This window comes from Scylla paramamosain, chromosome 38 (assembly GCF_035594125.1).
Source record: "Scylla paramamosain isolate STU-SP2022 chromosome 38, ASM3559412v1, whole genome shotgun sequence".
Lineage (NCBI taxonomy): Eukaryota > Metazoa > Arthropoda > Malacostraca > Decapoda > Portunidae > Scylla > Scylla paramamosain.
This window is the reverse complement of record NC_087188.1, coordinates 10,684,687-10,700,705: the sequence shown is the minus strand read 5'-3', so window position 1 is coordinate 10,700,705 and position 16,019 is coordinate 10,684,687. Positions and strand designations below refer to the sequence as shown.

The 16,019-nt window shown below is 39.9% G+C and overlaps 3 protein-coding genes across 5 annotated transcripts in view; all 3 read right to left on the bottom strand.

Annotated features, from left to right (window-relative positions):
• Positions 1-16,019, bottom strand: part of LOC135091754 (uncharacterized) — a 52,956-nt gene that overhangs the window by 19,794 nt on the left and 17,143 nt on the right. The window lies entirely within an intron of this gene.
• LOC135091753 (ribosome biogenesis protein WDR12 homolog) lies at positions 645-7,406 on the bottom strand. Of its 2 annotated transcripts, none has more exons than XR_010262633.1 (4): positions 7,173-7,406; positions 3,334-3,542; positions 2,840-3,056; positions 645-1,519 (listed from the first exon to the last, which is right to left on the bottom strand). XR_010262633.1 is itself a non-coding variant. In XM_063989686.1 (4 exons), exons 2-4 carry the CDS (start codon positions 3,432-3,434, stop codon positions 1,492-1,494), a joined length of 294 nt encoding a protein of 97 aa, XP_063845756.1. In that variant the 5' UTR covers positions 3,435-3,542; positions 7,173-7,404; the 3' UTR covers positions 646-1,491. The 2 variants fall into 2 exon arrangements, 1 of the variants encoding a protein (XP_063845756.1); XM_063989686.1 differs by having other exon boundaries at positions 646-1,519; positions 2,840-3,004; positions 7,173-7,404.
• LOC135091752 (ribosome biogenesis protein WDR12 homolog) lies at positions 8,340-15,185 on the bottom strand. 2 transcript variants are annotated; one of them, XR_010262631.1, is made up of 4 exons: positions 14,953-15,185; positions 11,112-11,320; positions 10,594-10,810; positions 8,340-9,252 (listed from the first exon to the last, which is right to left on the bottom strand). XR_010262631.1 is itself a non-coding variant. In XM_063989685.1 (4 exons), exons 2-4 carry the CDS (start codon positions 11,210-11,212, stop codon positions 9,225-9,227), a joined length of 294 nt encoding a protein of 97 aa, XP_063845755.1. In that variant the 5' UTR covers positions 11,213-11,320; positions 14,953-15,184; the 3' UTR covers positions 8,341-9,224. The 2 variants fall into 2 exon arrangements, 1 of the variants encoding a protein (XP_063845755.1); XM_063989685.1 differs by having other exon boundaries at positions 8,341-9,252; positions 10,594-10,758; positions 14,953-15,184.

The window sequence follows — 16,019 nt, the reverse complement described above, 5'->3', positions numbered from 1 at the left end:
TGGTGTTTACATCAGACAGGGCCATCTTAGAGGCAGTATCAGAAATGTAATTCACCCTAATGACCGAGTGTGACCACCTGCAGCCTCACAGTAAATATCAGGGGAGGAGTCTTGGGCTCTGGGTTTTGGTGTAGGTCCTCCTAAAGGCTTGCCATCAGCTAGTGCATAATAATACTGTAACATCCACTCCAGTGACTTATCCTCTCTCTCTCTCTCTCTCAGGGCTTTAGGATAGTTTCATAAAAAATACAACTTATAACAATTCTCAATCCATTTTAATATGACAAATATATTCTTTACACAGAACTGTTACATATATATACAACAATGTACACTCACACACTTCCACATTAAGCAAATACATTCAGGTCAAAATTCTTTCATATATAATATATATATATATATATATATATATATATATATATATATATATATATATATATATATATATATATATATATATATATATATATATATATATATATATATATATATATATATATATATATATATATATATATATATATATATATATATATATATATATATATATATATATATATATATATATATATGCAAAATTAATTATACAAAAAAAAAAAATAAATAAATAAATAAAAAGAAATAGACAAATAATAATGAAGAGGAATGAATGAATTCCAACAAAATGAGAGTGGAATTAGTTCAGGCATGGCACTGGATGATTGGAGTTACAACATAACTACTTAGAACAGGACTATACACTGAACACTATTGTAATTACATGAAATGGAATACAGAGAGAAATTACACATGAAAATCTGAACACAAAGTGAAAACAGCAGCAATAAACACCACTGTAGAATGAATAATAATAAACAGGAGCAATAAACACCATTGTAAAGTCAATAAATATATACATACATAGTGTTGGCCACACACACACACACACACAGGTATAGTTCATCTATTCTCTGACTAGGATATGACCAAAATGTTCTCTTAGGCATCAATGTACAGAGAGAGGCACAATAGACAGGCACCCTGCAAGGCATCATCTCACTGTCACCCTCACACTCTCCACCTGTGCACTGATGAAGGTGTTAGATGAACAGATAGATAGGCTGGATATACTAATGACAAAAACTAAACTCATCTAAGATATGTAAAACAAAGAAAAAAATAAATAAAAAATTACAGCATAGAGTTAATTTTCAAGTAAACAAAATCTGACACCTACAATTTTGCATTTTCATCACTCACACACTGACAACTTCCAATATGGCCTGTTCAATGTTGTGATACAAATGTCAAGCCCCACAACTTCCACTATGGCCTACTGAATGCCATGATAAAGACGTTAAGCCTTTAAGAACACAAGCATATACCCTTCATAATCCTTCACCAGACACACTTCAGTCATCCCAGAGCCTCATCAAACACATTGCTCCCAGGACACACCAGGCATGCCTCCCCATCCATCACTACTGGAAGTTGGGCCGGCCTACTATCTCACACGGATTCCAACTGTCGTCCTCGCCTGCCGGTAAAAAAGTACTCATTAAATCCAAATGTATGGCTACCACACCTAAAAAGGTTAAACAAGTCGAGGACATCAAAATTAAGTAATGCAAGGATTATACACACTAAAGACTCAATATGCAACGCAAACTTTGATGAATTACGTGAAAAATACAAAATTTTACCCGAGTCACCCACACCCAGACACACCCAAGTACACAGGGACACTGCCAGCTACAACCACCATCACCCCCCGACTTTACAAAATGGAAGAAGAGCATAAGCAATCACTCACCACTTGTTCCCTCATCACCCTCTATCACTCCAGAACCCTCTACCAATGCAACCAATGTCTGCACATGCAACACACATGGCAGAATGGACTAGACATTATTGCATTACTGTATACAAGTGTGAAAGAAATGGAAATGCAATGATGAACCAGGATTCAATTGGTGAGTACAAGTAATGAACAAGCCAACCAAAGGAGGAACAAATTGTCTTTACACACGCACACACACACACACACTCTCTCTCTCTCTCTCTCATAGCTATATCATTACTACTTCCATATTCACCACAAAGTCACAGCCTCTCATCAACCATATCACACAAGGCCTGCAAATCAAACCACTTTCCTCTCTCCACACTTTCATAGGCAGTAGAGATAATTAGTCACGGTATCATGGATCTTTCCCTTCCATTGCAGCCTAACCCACAATATCAGAGTTTTAGACACTGAAACATTTAGAATGCATCCCAGCCTCTTGTCACACACACATAAGAACATAAAGGAAGTTGCAAGAAGTAGTGGCAGTACATGAATGAAGCCTATCTATTTACACCTATTTACTGAACACTAGCCTCTCATCACACACACCATCATCACACTAATATATTGCCACATCTCACGAGGCTAGTGTTCTCTGGCCATGCAGCATCTAGCTACTTCCATTCCCCAGTCACTCAATCACCAGTGCAGTGATAGGGAGGAGAGCAGCTGAGGGTTGGAAGCACCTCTCTCGCCTCTCAGTGCTCTGCTCTGCTCATGCTCTTACTCTCACTATCCAAGCATGTGTTCCCAAACTTTTCATCATCCTATGTCAACTATTTTTAACAGGCTCTTTAATAAAATAATAGTTTTCAAGGCTGTTTTCTTGATCTAACTCATCTTTTAATAATGATAATGCATTATTAATGAGAACATTATAAGAACTTAAGTAACAATCTTCTGTGAACTTGAAAAAAGCTATAATACATTACATAACCTGAGAAACATTTTTTTCTTATTTGCAAGTAGAAAGCTTCACAATGTATATCAACAGAAAACATAGATCACCTAGAGAATAACTGCAGGGGTGCCTGAGCATGTACCCAGGTGACGAACTTGTCAGGGGCATGGTGGGCAGGGATGGTGAGGCAGTGGGCCCTGTCACCCTGCCCCTCTGCCAGCTCCTGCACATACCACAGGTGTTGGATATTGATGTCACACCCTGTCAGCGGCCTGTGCAGGGGACGTAGGGTGAGAGGAGACTGGGTTAGGGTGAAATATTGTTCTGTAAAGTGGAAATTTGTTAGATCGGGTACAATTACGGTGAGATATTGTTGTCTTAGGCAAATGTGTTGGATAGGATCTCCTTCACTACTGGTCTCTCTCTCTCTCTCTCTCTCTCTCTCTCTCTCTGTCTTTCACCACTAGTCAGCTTCCCCCACTCTCTCCCTCTCACTTTTCTCTCTCTCTATCTCCCTCCCATCCATCATTAGCCAGTCTCCCTCTCTCTACCTCAGCCACATCCTTTTCCCTCCCTCCCTCCCCCACACTCCCTCTCTCACCAGTGGTCTGTAGTCTGTACAGCAGAAAACCAGTCGTCAAGGTGGAAGGAATCCTTGGGGGTGAGTGTAGGGAGCTTCTTCAAGTACTTCACTTCCACCATTCCCTCCAGGTTCTTCCTGCTCCTCCAGTAGATCCCCAAGCTTGCCCATCAGCAGCTGCCCCTCCATCACAAACTAACACTTGGGCAGGTCTCTTGAGGGGTCCCAACCTGTGAACGTGGGATTAGGTTAGGCTAGGTTAGGTTAAGGTGTTCTGGTAAAACCTGGGGATGGTGTGTGGAGGACAGGACAGACAAAGAAGACCAGCAGGATGACTTTTTTTTTTTTTTTTTTTCCATGTAGGAAGGATACTGGCCAAGGGCAACAAAAATCTAATAAAAAAAAAAAAATGCCCACTGAAATGCCAGTCCCATAAAAGGGTCAAAGCAGTGGTCAAAAATTGGTGGATAAGTGTCTTGAAACCTCCCTCTTGAAGGAATTCAAGTCGTAGGAAGGTGGAAATACAGAAGCAGGCAGGGAGTTCCAGAGTTTACCAGAGAAAGGGATGAATGATTGAGAATGCTGGTTAACTCTTGCGTTAGAGAGGTGGACAGAATAGGGGTGAGAGAAAGAAGAAAGTCTGGTGCAGCAAGGCCGCGGAAGGAGGTGAGGCATGCAGTTAGCAAGATCAGAAGAGCAGTTAGCATGAAAATAGCGGTAGAAGACAGCTAGATATGCAGCATTGCGGCGGTGAGAGAGAGGCTGAAGACAGTCAGTTAGAGGAGAGGAGTTAATGAGACGAAAAGCTTTTGATTCCACCCTGTCTAGAAGAGCAGTATGAGTGGAACCTCCCAGACATGTGAAGCATACTCCATACATGGACGGATAAGGCCCTTGTACAGAGTTAGCAGCTGGGGGGGGGGGTGAGAAAAACTGGCGGAGACGTCTAAGAACACCTAACTTCATAGAAGCTGTTTTAGCTAGAGATGAGATGTGAAGTTTCCAGTTCAGATTATAAGTAAAGGACAGACCGAGGATGTTCAGTGTAGAAGAGGGGGACAGTTGAGTGTCATTGAAGAAGAGGGGATAGTTGTCTGGAAGGTTGTGTCGAGTTGATAGATGGAGGAATTGAGTTTTTGAGGCATTGAACAATACCAAGTTTGCTCTGCCCCAATCAGAAATTTTAGAAAGACCAGAAGTCAGGCGTTCTGTGACTTCCCTTCGTGATATGTATACCTCCTGAAGGGTGGGACGTCTATTAAAAGACGTGGAAAAGTGCAGGGTGGTATCATCAGCGTAGGAGTGGATAGGACAAGAAGTTTGGTTTAGAAGATCATTAATGAATAATAAGAAGAGAGTGGGTGACAGGACAGAACCCTGAGGAACACCACTGTTAATACATTTAGGAGAAGAACAGAGACCGTCTACCACAGCAGCAATAGAACGGTTAGAAAGGAAACTTGAGATGAAGTTACAGAGAGAAGGATAGAAACCGTAGCAAGACTGTGGAAGATTTGGGGATGGTGTGAGGAGGAGGGCAGGACTGTGGGAAGTCTGTGGAAGACCTGGGGATTTTGAGATTTTACTAATTCTTGTTTTTCATGGTGCTTTCTCTAATTTTTTTTTCTGGTGTTGATTTTGGCATTGTTTTATCATTCTCTATCTCCTCCATTAATTACTCCCTTATTTTTATATTTTAATTATTATTCATAAGCTTAAAAAAATATGCCCTTCTTGTAACATGGAGTTTGTGATAAAAATTTTGTTCTTTCATTTTTTTTTTTTTAAGTTTATTTAAATTATGATGATTTTAGCATTTTTTCTTTTCTCTAGCTCCACCATTTCACCTTACTTTTCTTCCTCCATTTCACCTTACTTTTCTTCCTCCTGTTCCTATTTGTGAATCTTAAAGACACGCCCTTCCAACAATACACACCAAGGCCTGCTGGGTTCATATCTATTGGGTGGTAATTATAACTGTAATACTCTAAAAGAGGGCTATGCCAAGCTGCAGAGGCTATATTACACTGCGAATGCTCAGAATACAAAGACAGTGAAGGCGTACTTATACTTTATACCAAGTGAAGAGAATGGGTGAGTTATAGAAAAATTATTAAGTTGGATAGAGCAACATTAAGAAACACGGGAAGTCACTAAGGACATCAGAGAGATTGATGAAAGGGAGCGTGGGTTGGGTGAGGAAACGGAGAGCTGTGAGGGCAGAAGAGGTGGTGGTGCGAAAGCCTATGCTGGGAAACACACACACACACACACACACACACACACACACACACACACACACACACACACACACACACACACACACACACACACACAACAACAACAACAACAACAGCAGCAGCAACAAGCAGGCAGGCAGGCAGAGAGAAGCAGTGACAGGCCAGGTGGTGAGCTGCAGCAGGCTTGCTCATCACCTGGCACACCCCTCGCTCCCCCTTTCCCCCTCCACACACATCAGTACACTCATTACACACACTCATCCACCATCCACCACTTATCTATGCACAAACCACCCCAATAGTGTGCTCCTTATTCTTGGAAAACGCTACAGATTAGGTTACGTTTTGTTGAAGGGAGTGGAAGGACAAGCGTCTCGGTCTGATGACGTCACACCAGCTCATGACGTCACACGGTCCGTTTTTTACGTTCGTTATTTCATTTTGAAAATCGAATTTTTAAATACTACGTCCAGACTGGATTCCTTTATATATTTTGACTTGTCATATACTTTAACTTTTACCTAGAATATCAAAACATTTCAAGCCTCAGTAATAATAAAGAAATTTAAAATTAAGATATGAAAAAATGTTGGAACTTTGAAATTCATAAAAACAATAATCAAGCCCACAAATCTCAGTTAATGGAAATGCAGAACACTTTAAAAAATCTGAACTATCTTTAAAAATAATTTAACGTTAGTTACATCCCGAAATAAATAAATTTGATATTAATAAAACGTCAAAAAACCGACTTTTAACAGGGCTACAAGTAATTCTAAAGGCCGCATATTTACCTTAACAGCACGAAAAAACACTTTTAAAATCATAAGCGTTTTTTTAGAAGTAAGAAAATCTTAATTACAAGCTTAAATAAAAAAAAGAGTCTGACAGGGTATGAAAAATGCACCAGGAAACGACCCTTATATACGTATAAAACGCCTAAAAAATTAACATATTTCACTGTACAGAATTAAGAAAAACACTTCAAAAATAACGAAATAATTTTAAAAACCATAAAAACTTATTTAGAAACCGAAATAAAACAGTTAAGAAAAATATAAAATAATTGGAATATCGACAGGTTCCAACCCGGCTATCCAATATGGCGGCGGTCCCGGTAGAGAAAAAAGCCGCTAGTCTGCCTTATTTACGCCTTCATCACAACAAAATCAGGCACTGATGTTTATATCTGATCCGCGGATATCAAAACAGAGTCATGTGGCTCCATTTAGTGACAGGATTTACTTACGATTAGTGAGGGATGTAGCAAATAATGGCGGATATATAGGGAAAGCCTGCCTCCATCTCAGCTTATAAGATTTTGAAAAATTAAGTTTGGGTGGTTTTTAATATTGTCGTAGTTAATTTGTGAGTATTTGTAATGAAGATTAAAAACATTAATAGAAACGTGCAATATTGAGTCATGAATGTATTCCTAACGGGAAGAAAATACGTATGAGCCTTAAATAAAAACGAAGATAAAAACAATGTTTCAATAGAAATTTCCTTAAACATGGACACTAACCTAACTCTCCTGGTTCGTTATTATGCGTGACACACTTATTATAAGGAAAACATTATCAAACTCCGCCAGCTAGACAAGCGGTGGCTGTTACTTACCAATATTCTGAGTCTCCCTGGCCCTCCTGACAAGCTGCTGGCCCTCACAGGCACTTCCCGCCAAGCAGCAAGCCTGCACCAGCACACAGTGGTAGTCATGGCCCATGTCACTGTCCTGTTCAGCGAAAATCCAGGTTAAATAAGGCAGCGGCACATGTGAGCCTTCCTTTCACCGTCCCTCCTTGTATGACGTCTGCTCACCCTCCTCCCTTCTTCTACCAAGCAGCACCGCACTACACACCCATCCACCAATCCACAAAATAGTATTTTCTCTTCCAATAATATACATCAACTTCACTCATATCATAATATACTAATACAAAATAAAAGACAATCAAGTGTAAACATGTAAAACTAAATTATAAGCTATTATAACCGTATTTATCAAAGTATCCACATATCACTAATCAAAGCGCCAAATTTGAACTGATCCAAGCGGTGCTTACACTCACAATGTCTCTTCTAATGTATGACCTTATGTGAAGTCATTAAAGAAGACCCATAGACGCGATGCAGAGAAGGTCGCCGAATGTGTTGTCCCAGGAGGGTTGGCTCTCCTGAGAGATGAGGCTCTTGCGGTGGAGAGGGAATGGAAGCTGTCTGGTGTTTACATCAAACAGGGCCATCTTAGAGGCAGTATCAGAAATGTAATTCACCCTAATGTCCGAGTGTGACCACCTGGAGCCTCACAGTAAATATCAGGGGAGGAGTCTTGGGCTCTGGGTTTTGGTGTAGGTCCTCCTAAAGGCTTGCCATCAGCTAGTGCATAATAATACTGTACCATCCACTCCAGTGACTTATCCTCCCACTCTCTCTCTCTCTCTCTCTCTCTCTCTCTCTCAGGGCTTTAGGATAGTTTCATAAAAAATACAACTTATAACAATTCTCAATCCATTTTAATATGACAAATATATTCTTTACACAGAACTGTTACATATATATACAACAATGTACACTCACACACTTCCACATTAAGCAAATACATTCAGGTCAAAATTCTTTCATATATATATATATATATATATATATATATATATATATATATATATATATATATATATATATATATATATATATATATATATATATATATATATATATATATATTATGCAAAATTAATTATACAAAAAAAAATAAATAAAAAAAATAAATAAATAAATAAATAAAAAGAAATAGACAAATAATAATGAAGAGGAATGAATGAATTCCAACAAAATGAGAGTGGAATTAGTTCAGGCATGGCACTGGATGATTGGAGTTACAACATAACTACTTAGAACAGGACTATACACTGAACACTATTGTAATTACATCAAATGGAATACAGAGAGAAATTACACATGAAAATCTGAACACAAAGTGAAAACAGCAGCAATAAACACCACTGTAGAATGAATAATAATAAACAGGAGCAATAAACACCATTGTAAAGTCAATAAATATATACATACATAGTGTTGGCCACACACACACACACACACACACACACACACAGGTATAGTTCATCTATTCTCTGACTAGGATATGACCAAAATGTTCTCTTAGGCATCAATGTACAGAGAGAGGCACAATAGACAGGCACCCTGCAAGGCATCATCTCACTGTCACCCTCACACTCTCCACCTGTGCACTGATGAAGGTGTTAGATGAACAGATAGATAGGCTGGATATACTAATGACAAAAACTAAACTCATCTAAGATATGTAAAACAAAGAAAAAAATAAATAAAAAATTACAGCATAGAGTTAATTTTCAAGTAAACAAAATCTGACACCTACAATTTTGCATTTTCATCACTCACACACTGACAACTTCCAATATGGCCTGTTCAATGTTGTGATACAAATGTCAAGCCCCACAACTTCCACTATGGCCTACTGAATGCCATGATAAAGACGTTAAGCCTTTAAGAACACAAGCATATACCCTTCATAATCCTTCACCAGACACACTTCAGTCATCCCAGAGCCTCATCAAACACATTGCTCCCAGGACACACCAGGCATGCCTCCCCATCCATCACTACTGGAAGTTGGGCCGGCCTACTATCTCACACGGATTCCAACTGTCGTCCTCGCCTGCCGGTAAAAAAGTACTCATTAAATCCAAATGTATGGCTACCACACCTAAAAAGGTTAAACAAGTCGAGGACATCAAAATTAAGTAATGCAAGGATTATACACACTAAAGACTCAATATGCAACGCAAACTTTGATGAATTACGTGAAAAATACAAAATTTTACCCGAGTCACCCACACCCAGACACACCCAAGTACACAGGGACACTGCCAGCTACAACCACCATCACCCCCCGACTTTACAAAATGGAAGAAGAGCATAAGCAATCACTCACCACTTGTTCCCTCATCACCCTCTATCACTCCAGAACCCTCTACCAATGCAACCAATGTCTGCACATGCAACACACATGGCAGAATGGACTAGACATTATTGCATTACTGTATACAATTGTGAAAGAAATGGAAATGCAATGATGAACCAGGATTCAATTGGTGAGTACAAGTAATGAACAAGCCAACCAAAGGAGGAACAAATTGTCTTTACACACGCGCACACACACACACACACACTCTCTCTCTCTCTCTCTCTCTCTCTCTCTCATAGCTATATCATTACTACTTCCATATTCACCACAAAGTCACAGCCTCTCATCAACCATATCACACAAGGCCTGCAAATCAAACCACTTTCCTCTCTCCACACTTTCATAGGCAGTAGAGATAATTAGTCACGGTATCATGGATCTTTCCCTTCCATTGCAGCCTAACCCACAATATCAGAGTTTTAGACACTGAAACATTTAGAATGCATCCCAGCCTCTTGTCACACACACATAAGAACATAAAGGAAGTTGCAAGAAGTAGTGGCAGTACATGAATGAAGCCTATCTATTTACACCTATTTACTGAACACTAGCCTCTCATCACACACACCATCATCACACTAATATATTGCCACACCTCACGAGGCTAGTGTTCTCTGGCCATGCAGCATCTAGCTACTTCCATTCCCCAGTCACTCAATCACCAGTGCAGTGATAGGGAGGAGAGCAGCTGAGGGTTGGAAGCACCTCTCTCGCCTCTCAGTGCTCTGCTCTGCTCATGCTCTTACTCTCACTATCCAAGCATGTGTTCCCAAACTTTTCATCATCCTATGTCAACTATTTTTAACAGGCTCTTTAATAAAATAATAGTTTTCAAGGCTGTTTTCTTGATCTAACTCATCTTTTAATAATGCATTATTAATGCATTATTAATGAGAACATTATAAGAACTTAAGTAACAATCTTCTGTGAACTTGAAAAAAGCTATAATACATTACATAACCTGAGAAACATTTTTTTCTTATTTGCAAGTAGAAAGCTTCACAATGTATATCAACAGAAAACATAGATCACCTAGAGAATAACTGCAGGGGTGCCTGAGCATGTACCCAGGTGACGAACTTGTCAGGGGCATGGTGGGCAGGGATGGTGAGGCAGTGGGCCCTGTCACCCTGCCCCTCTGCCAGCTCCTGCACATACCACAGGTGTTGGATATTGATGTCACACCCTGTCAGCGGCCTGTGCAGGGGACGTAGGGTGAGAGGAGACTGGGTTAGGGTGAAATATTGTTCTGTAAAGTGGAAATTTGTTAGATCGGGTACAATTACGGTGAGATATTGTTGTCTTAGGCAAATGTGTTGGATAGGATCTCCTTCACTACTGGTCTCTCTCTCTCTCTCTCTCTCTCTCTCTCTCTCTCTCTCTCTCTCTCTCTCTCTCTCTCTCTTTCACCACTAGTCAGCTTCCCCCACTCTCTCCCTCTCACTTTTCTCTCTCTCTATCTCCCTCCCATCCATCATTAGCCAGTCTCCCTCTCTCTACCTCAGCCACATCCTTTTCCCTCCCTCCCTCCCCCACACTCCCTCTCTCACCAGTGGTCTGTAGTCTGTACAGCAGAAAACCAGTCGTCAAGGTGGAAGGAATCCTTGGGGGTGAGTGTAGGGAGCTTCTTCAAGTACTTCACTTCCACCATTCCCTCCAGGTTCTTCCTGCTCCTCCAGTAGATCCCCAAGCTTGCCCATCAGCAGCTGCCCCTCCATCACAAACTAACACTTGGGCAGGTCTCTTGAGGGGTCCCAACCTGTGAACGTGGGATTAGGTTAGGCTAGGTTAGGTTAAGGTGTTCTGGTAAAACCTGGGGATGGTGTGTGGAGGACAGGACAGACAAAGAAGACCAGCAGGATGACTTTTTTTTTTTTTTTTTTCCATGTAGGAAGGATACTGGCCAAGGGCAACAAAAATCTAATAAAAAAAAAATGCCCACTGAAATGCCAGTCCCATAAAAGGGTCAAAGCAGTGGTCAAAAATTGGTGGATAAGTGTCTTGAAACCTCCCTCTTGAAGGAATTCAAGTCGTAGGAAGGTGGAAATACAGAAGCAGGCAGGGAGTTCCAGAGTTTACCAGAGAAAGGGATGAATGATTGAGAATGCTGGTTAACTCTTGCGTTAGAGAGGTGGACAGAATAGGGGTGAGAGAAAGAAGAAAGTCTGGTGCAGCAAGGCCGCGGAAGGAGGTGAGGCATGCAGTTAGCAAGATCAGAAGAGCAGTTAGCATGAAAATAGCGGTAGAAGACAGCTAGATATGCAACATTGCGGCGGTGAGAGAGAGGCTGAAGACAGTCAGTTAGAGGAGAGGAGTTAATGAGACGAAAAGCTTTTGATTCCACCCTGTCTAGAAGAGCAGTATGAGTGGAACCTCCCAGACATGTGAAGCATACTCCATACATGGACGGATAAGGCCCTTGTACAGAGTTAGCAGCTGGGGGGGGTGAGAAAAACTGGCGGAGACGTCTAAGAACACCTAACTTCATAGAAGCTGTTTTAGCTAGAGATGAGATGTGAAGTTTCCAGTTCAGATTATAAGTAAAGGACAGACCGAGGATGTTCAGTGTAGAAGAGGGGGACAGTTGAGTGTCATTGAAGAAGAGGGGATAGTTGTCTGGAAGGTTGTGTCGAGTTGATAGATGGAGGAATTGAGTTTTTGAGGCATTGAACAATACCAAGTTTGCTCTGCCCCAATCAGAAATTTTAGAAAGATCAGAAGTCAGGCGTTCTGTGACTTCCCTTCGTGATATGTTTACCTCCTGAAGGGTGGGACGTCTATTAAAAGACGTGGAAAAGTGCAGGGTGGTATCATCAGCGTAGGAGTGGATAGGACAAGAAGTTTGGTTTAGAAGATCATTAATGAATAATAAGAAGAGAGTGGGTGACAGGACAGAACCCTGAGGAACACCACTGTTAATACATTTAGGAGAAGAACAGAGACCGTCTACCACAGCAGCAATAGAACGGTTAGAAAGGAAACTTGAGATGAAGTTACAGAGAGAAGGATAGAAACCGTAGGAAGACTGTGGAAGATTTGGGGATGGTGTGAGGAGGAGGGCAGGACTGTGGGAAGTCTGTGGAAGACCTGGGGATTTTGAGATTTTACTAATTCTTGTTTTTCATGGTGCTTTCTCTAATTTTTTTTTCTGGTGTTGATTTTGGCATTGTTTTATCATTCTCTATCTCCTCCATTAATTACTCCCTTATTTTTATATTTTAATTATTATTCATAAGCTTAAAAAAAATATGCCCTTCTTGTAACATTGAGTTTGTGATAAAAATTTTGTTCTTTCATTTTTTTTTTTTTTTTAAGTTTATTTAAATTATGATGATTTTAGCATTTTTTCTTTTCTCTAGCTCCTCCATTTCACCTTACTTTTCTTCCTCCATTTCACCTTACTTTTCTTCCTCCTGTTCCTATTTGTGAATCTTAAAGACACGCCCTTCCTACAATACACACCAAGGCCTGCTGGGTTCATATCTATTGGGTGGTAATTATAACTGTAATACTCTAAAAGAGGGCTATGCCAAGCTGCAGAGGCTATATTACACTGCGAATGCTCAGAATACAAAGACAGTGAAGGCGTACTTATACTTTATACCAAGTGAAGAGAATGGGTGAATTATAGAAAAATTATTAAGTTGGATAGAGCAACATTAAGAAACACGGGAAGTCACTAAGGACATCAGAGAGATTGATGAAAGGGAGCGTGGGTTGGGTGAGGAAACGGAGAGCTGTGAGGGCAGAAGAGGTGGTGGTGCGAAAGCCTATGCTGGGAAACACACACACACACACACACACACACACACACACACACACACACACACACACACACACACACACACACACACACACACACACACACACAACAACAACAACAACAGCAGCAGCAACAAGCAGGCAGGCAGGCAGAGAGAAGCAGTGACAGGCCAGGTGGTGAGCTGCAGCAGGCTTGCTCATCACCTGGCACACCCCTCGCTCCCCCTTTCCCCCTCCACACACATCAGTACACTCATTACACACACTCATCCACCATCCACCACTTATCTATGCACAAACCACCCCAATAGTGTGCTCCTTATTCTTGGAAAACGCTACAGATTAGGTTACGTTTTGTTGAAGGGAGTGGAAGGACAAGCGTCTCGGTCTGATGACGTCACGCCAGCTCATGACGTCACACGGTCCGTTTTTTACGTTCGTTATTTCATTTTGAAAATCGAATTTTTAAATACTACGTCCAGACTGGATTCCTTTATATATTTTGACTTGTCATATACTTTAACTTTTACCTAGAATATCAAAACATTTCAAGCCTCAGTAATAATAAAGAAATTTAAAATTAAGATATGAAAAAATGTTGGAACTTTGAAATTCATAAAAACAATAATCAAGCCCACAAATCTCAGTTAATGGAAATGCAGAACACTTTAAAAAATCTGAACTATCTTTAAAAATAATTTAACGTTAGTTACATCCCGAAATAAATAAATTTGATATTAATAAAAAGTCGAAAAACCGACTTTTAACAGGGCTACAAGTAATTCTAAAGGCCGCATATTTACCTTAACAGCACGAAAAAACACTTTTAAAATCATAAGCGTTTTTTTAGAAGTAAGAAAATCTTAATTACAAGCTTAAATAAAAAAAAGAGTCTGACAGGGTATGAAAAATGCACCAGGAAACGACCCTTATATACGTATAAAACGCCTAAAAAATTAACATATTTCACTGTACAGAATTAAGAAAAACACTTCAAAAATAACGAAATAATTTTAAAAACCATAAAAACTTATTTAGAAACCGAAATAAAACAGTTAAGAAAAATATAAAATAATTGGAATATCGACAGGTTCCAACACGGCTATCCAATATGGCGGCGGTCCCGGTAGAGAAAAAAGCCGCTAGTCTGCCTTATTTACGCCTTCATCACAACAAAATCAGGCACTGATGTTTATATCTGATCCGCGGATATCAAAACAGAGTCATGTGGCTCCATTTAGTGACAGGATTTACTTACGATTAGTGAGGGATGTAGCAAATAATGGCGGATATATAGGGAAAGCCTGCCTCCATCTCAGCTTATAAGATTTTGAAAAATTAAGTTTGGGTGGTTTTTAATATTGTCGTAGTTAATTTGTGAGTATTTGTAATGAAGATTAAAAACATTAATAGAAACGTGCAATATTGAGTCATGAATGTATTCCTAACGGGAAGAAAATACGTATGAGCCTTAAATAAAAACGAAGATAAAAACAATGTTTCAATAGAAATTTCCTTAAACATGGACACTAACCTAACTCTCCTGGTTCGTTATTATGCGTGACACACTTATTATAAGGAAAACATTATCAAACTCCGCCAGCTAGACAAGCGGTGGCTGTTACTTACCAATATTCTGAGTCTCCCTGGCCCTCCTGACAAGCTGCTGGCCCTCACAGGCACTTCCCGCCAAGCAGCAAGCCTGCACCAGCACACAGTGGTAGTCATGGCCCATGTCACTGTCCTGTTCAGCGAAAATCCAGGTTAAATAAGGCAGCGGCACATGTGAGCCTTCCTTTCACCGTCCCTCCTTGTATGACGTCTGCTCACCCTCCTCCCTTCTTCTACCAAGCAGCACCGCACTACACACCCATCCACCAATCCACAAAATAGTATTTTCTCTTCCAATAATATACATCAACTTCACTCATATCATAATATACTAATACAAAATAAAAGACAATGAAGTGTAAACATATAAAACTAAATTATAAGCTATTATAACCGTATTTATCAAAGTATCCACATATCACTAATCAAAGCGCCAAATTTGAACTGATCCAAGCGGTGCTTACACTCACAATGTCTCTTCTATTGTATGACCTTATGTGAAGTCATTAAAGAAGACCCATAGACGCGATGCAGAGAAGGTCGCCGAATGTGTTGTCCCAGGAGGGTTGGCTCTCCTGAGAGATGAGGCTCTTGCGGTGGAGAGGGAATGGAAGCTGTCTGGTGTTTACATCAGACAGGGCCATCTTAGAGGCAGTATCAGAAATGTAATTCACCCTAATGTCCGAGTGTGACCACCTGGAGCCTCACAGTAAATATCAGGGGAGGAGTCTTGGGCTCTGGGTTTTGGTGTAGGTCCTCCTAAAGGCTTGCCATCAGCTAGTGCATAATAATACTGTACCATCCACTCCAGTGACTTATCCTCCCACTCTCTCTCTCTCTCTCAGGGCTTTAGGATAGTTTCATAAAAAATACAACTTATAACAATTCTCAATCCATTTTAATATGACAAATATATTCTTTACACAGAACTGTTACATATATATATACAACAATGTACACTCACACACTTCCACATTAAGCAAATACATTCAGGTCAAAATTCTTTCATATATATATATATATATATATATATATATATATATATATATATATATATATATATATATATATATATATATATATAT

Bases quoted from the DNA above. Each gene is read 5' to 3' on its own strand.
- LOC135091753 (XM_063989686.1), bottom strand. From the start codon at position 3,434: ATGGTGGAAGTGAAGTACTTGAAGAAGCTCCCTACACTCACCCCCAAG. The intron at 3,005-3,333 runs GTGAGAGAGGGA...TCCCCTGCACAG, and splicing joins GTACAGACTACAGACCACTG to GCCGCTGACAGGGTGTGACA. The intron at 1,520-2,839 runs GTGATCTATGTT...TTTTACCGGCAG, and splicing joins CCCCTGCAGTTATTCTCTAG to GCGAGGACGACAGTTGGAAT.
- LOC135091752 (XM_063989685.1), bottom strand. From the start codon at position 11,212: ATGGTGGAAGTGAAGTACTTGAAGAAGCTCCCTACACTCACCCCCAAG. The intron at 10,759-11,111 runs GTGAGAGAGGGA...TCCCCTGCACAG, and splicing joins GTACAGACTACAGACCACTG to GCCGCTGACAGGGTGTGACA. The intron at 9,253-10,593 runs GTGATCTATGTT...TTTTACCGGCAG, and splicing joins CCCCTGCAGTTATTCTCTAG to GCGAGGACGACAGTTGGAAT.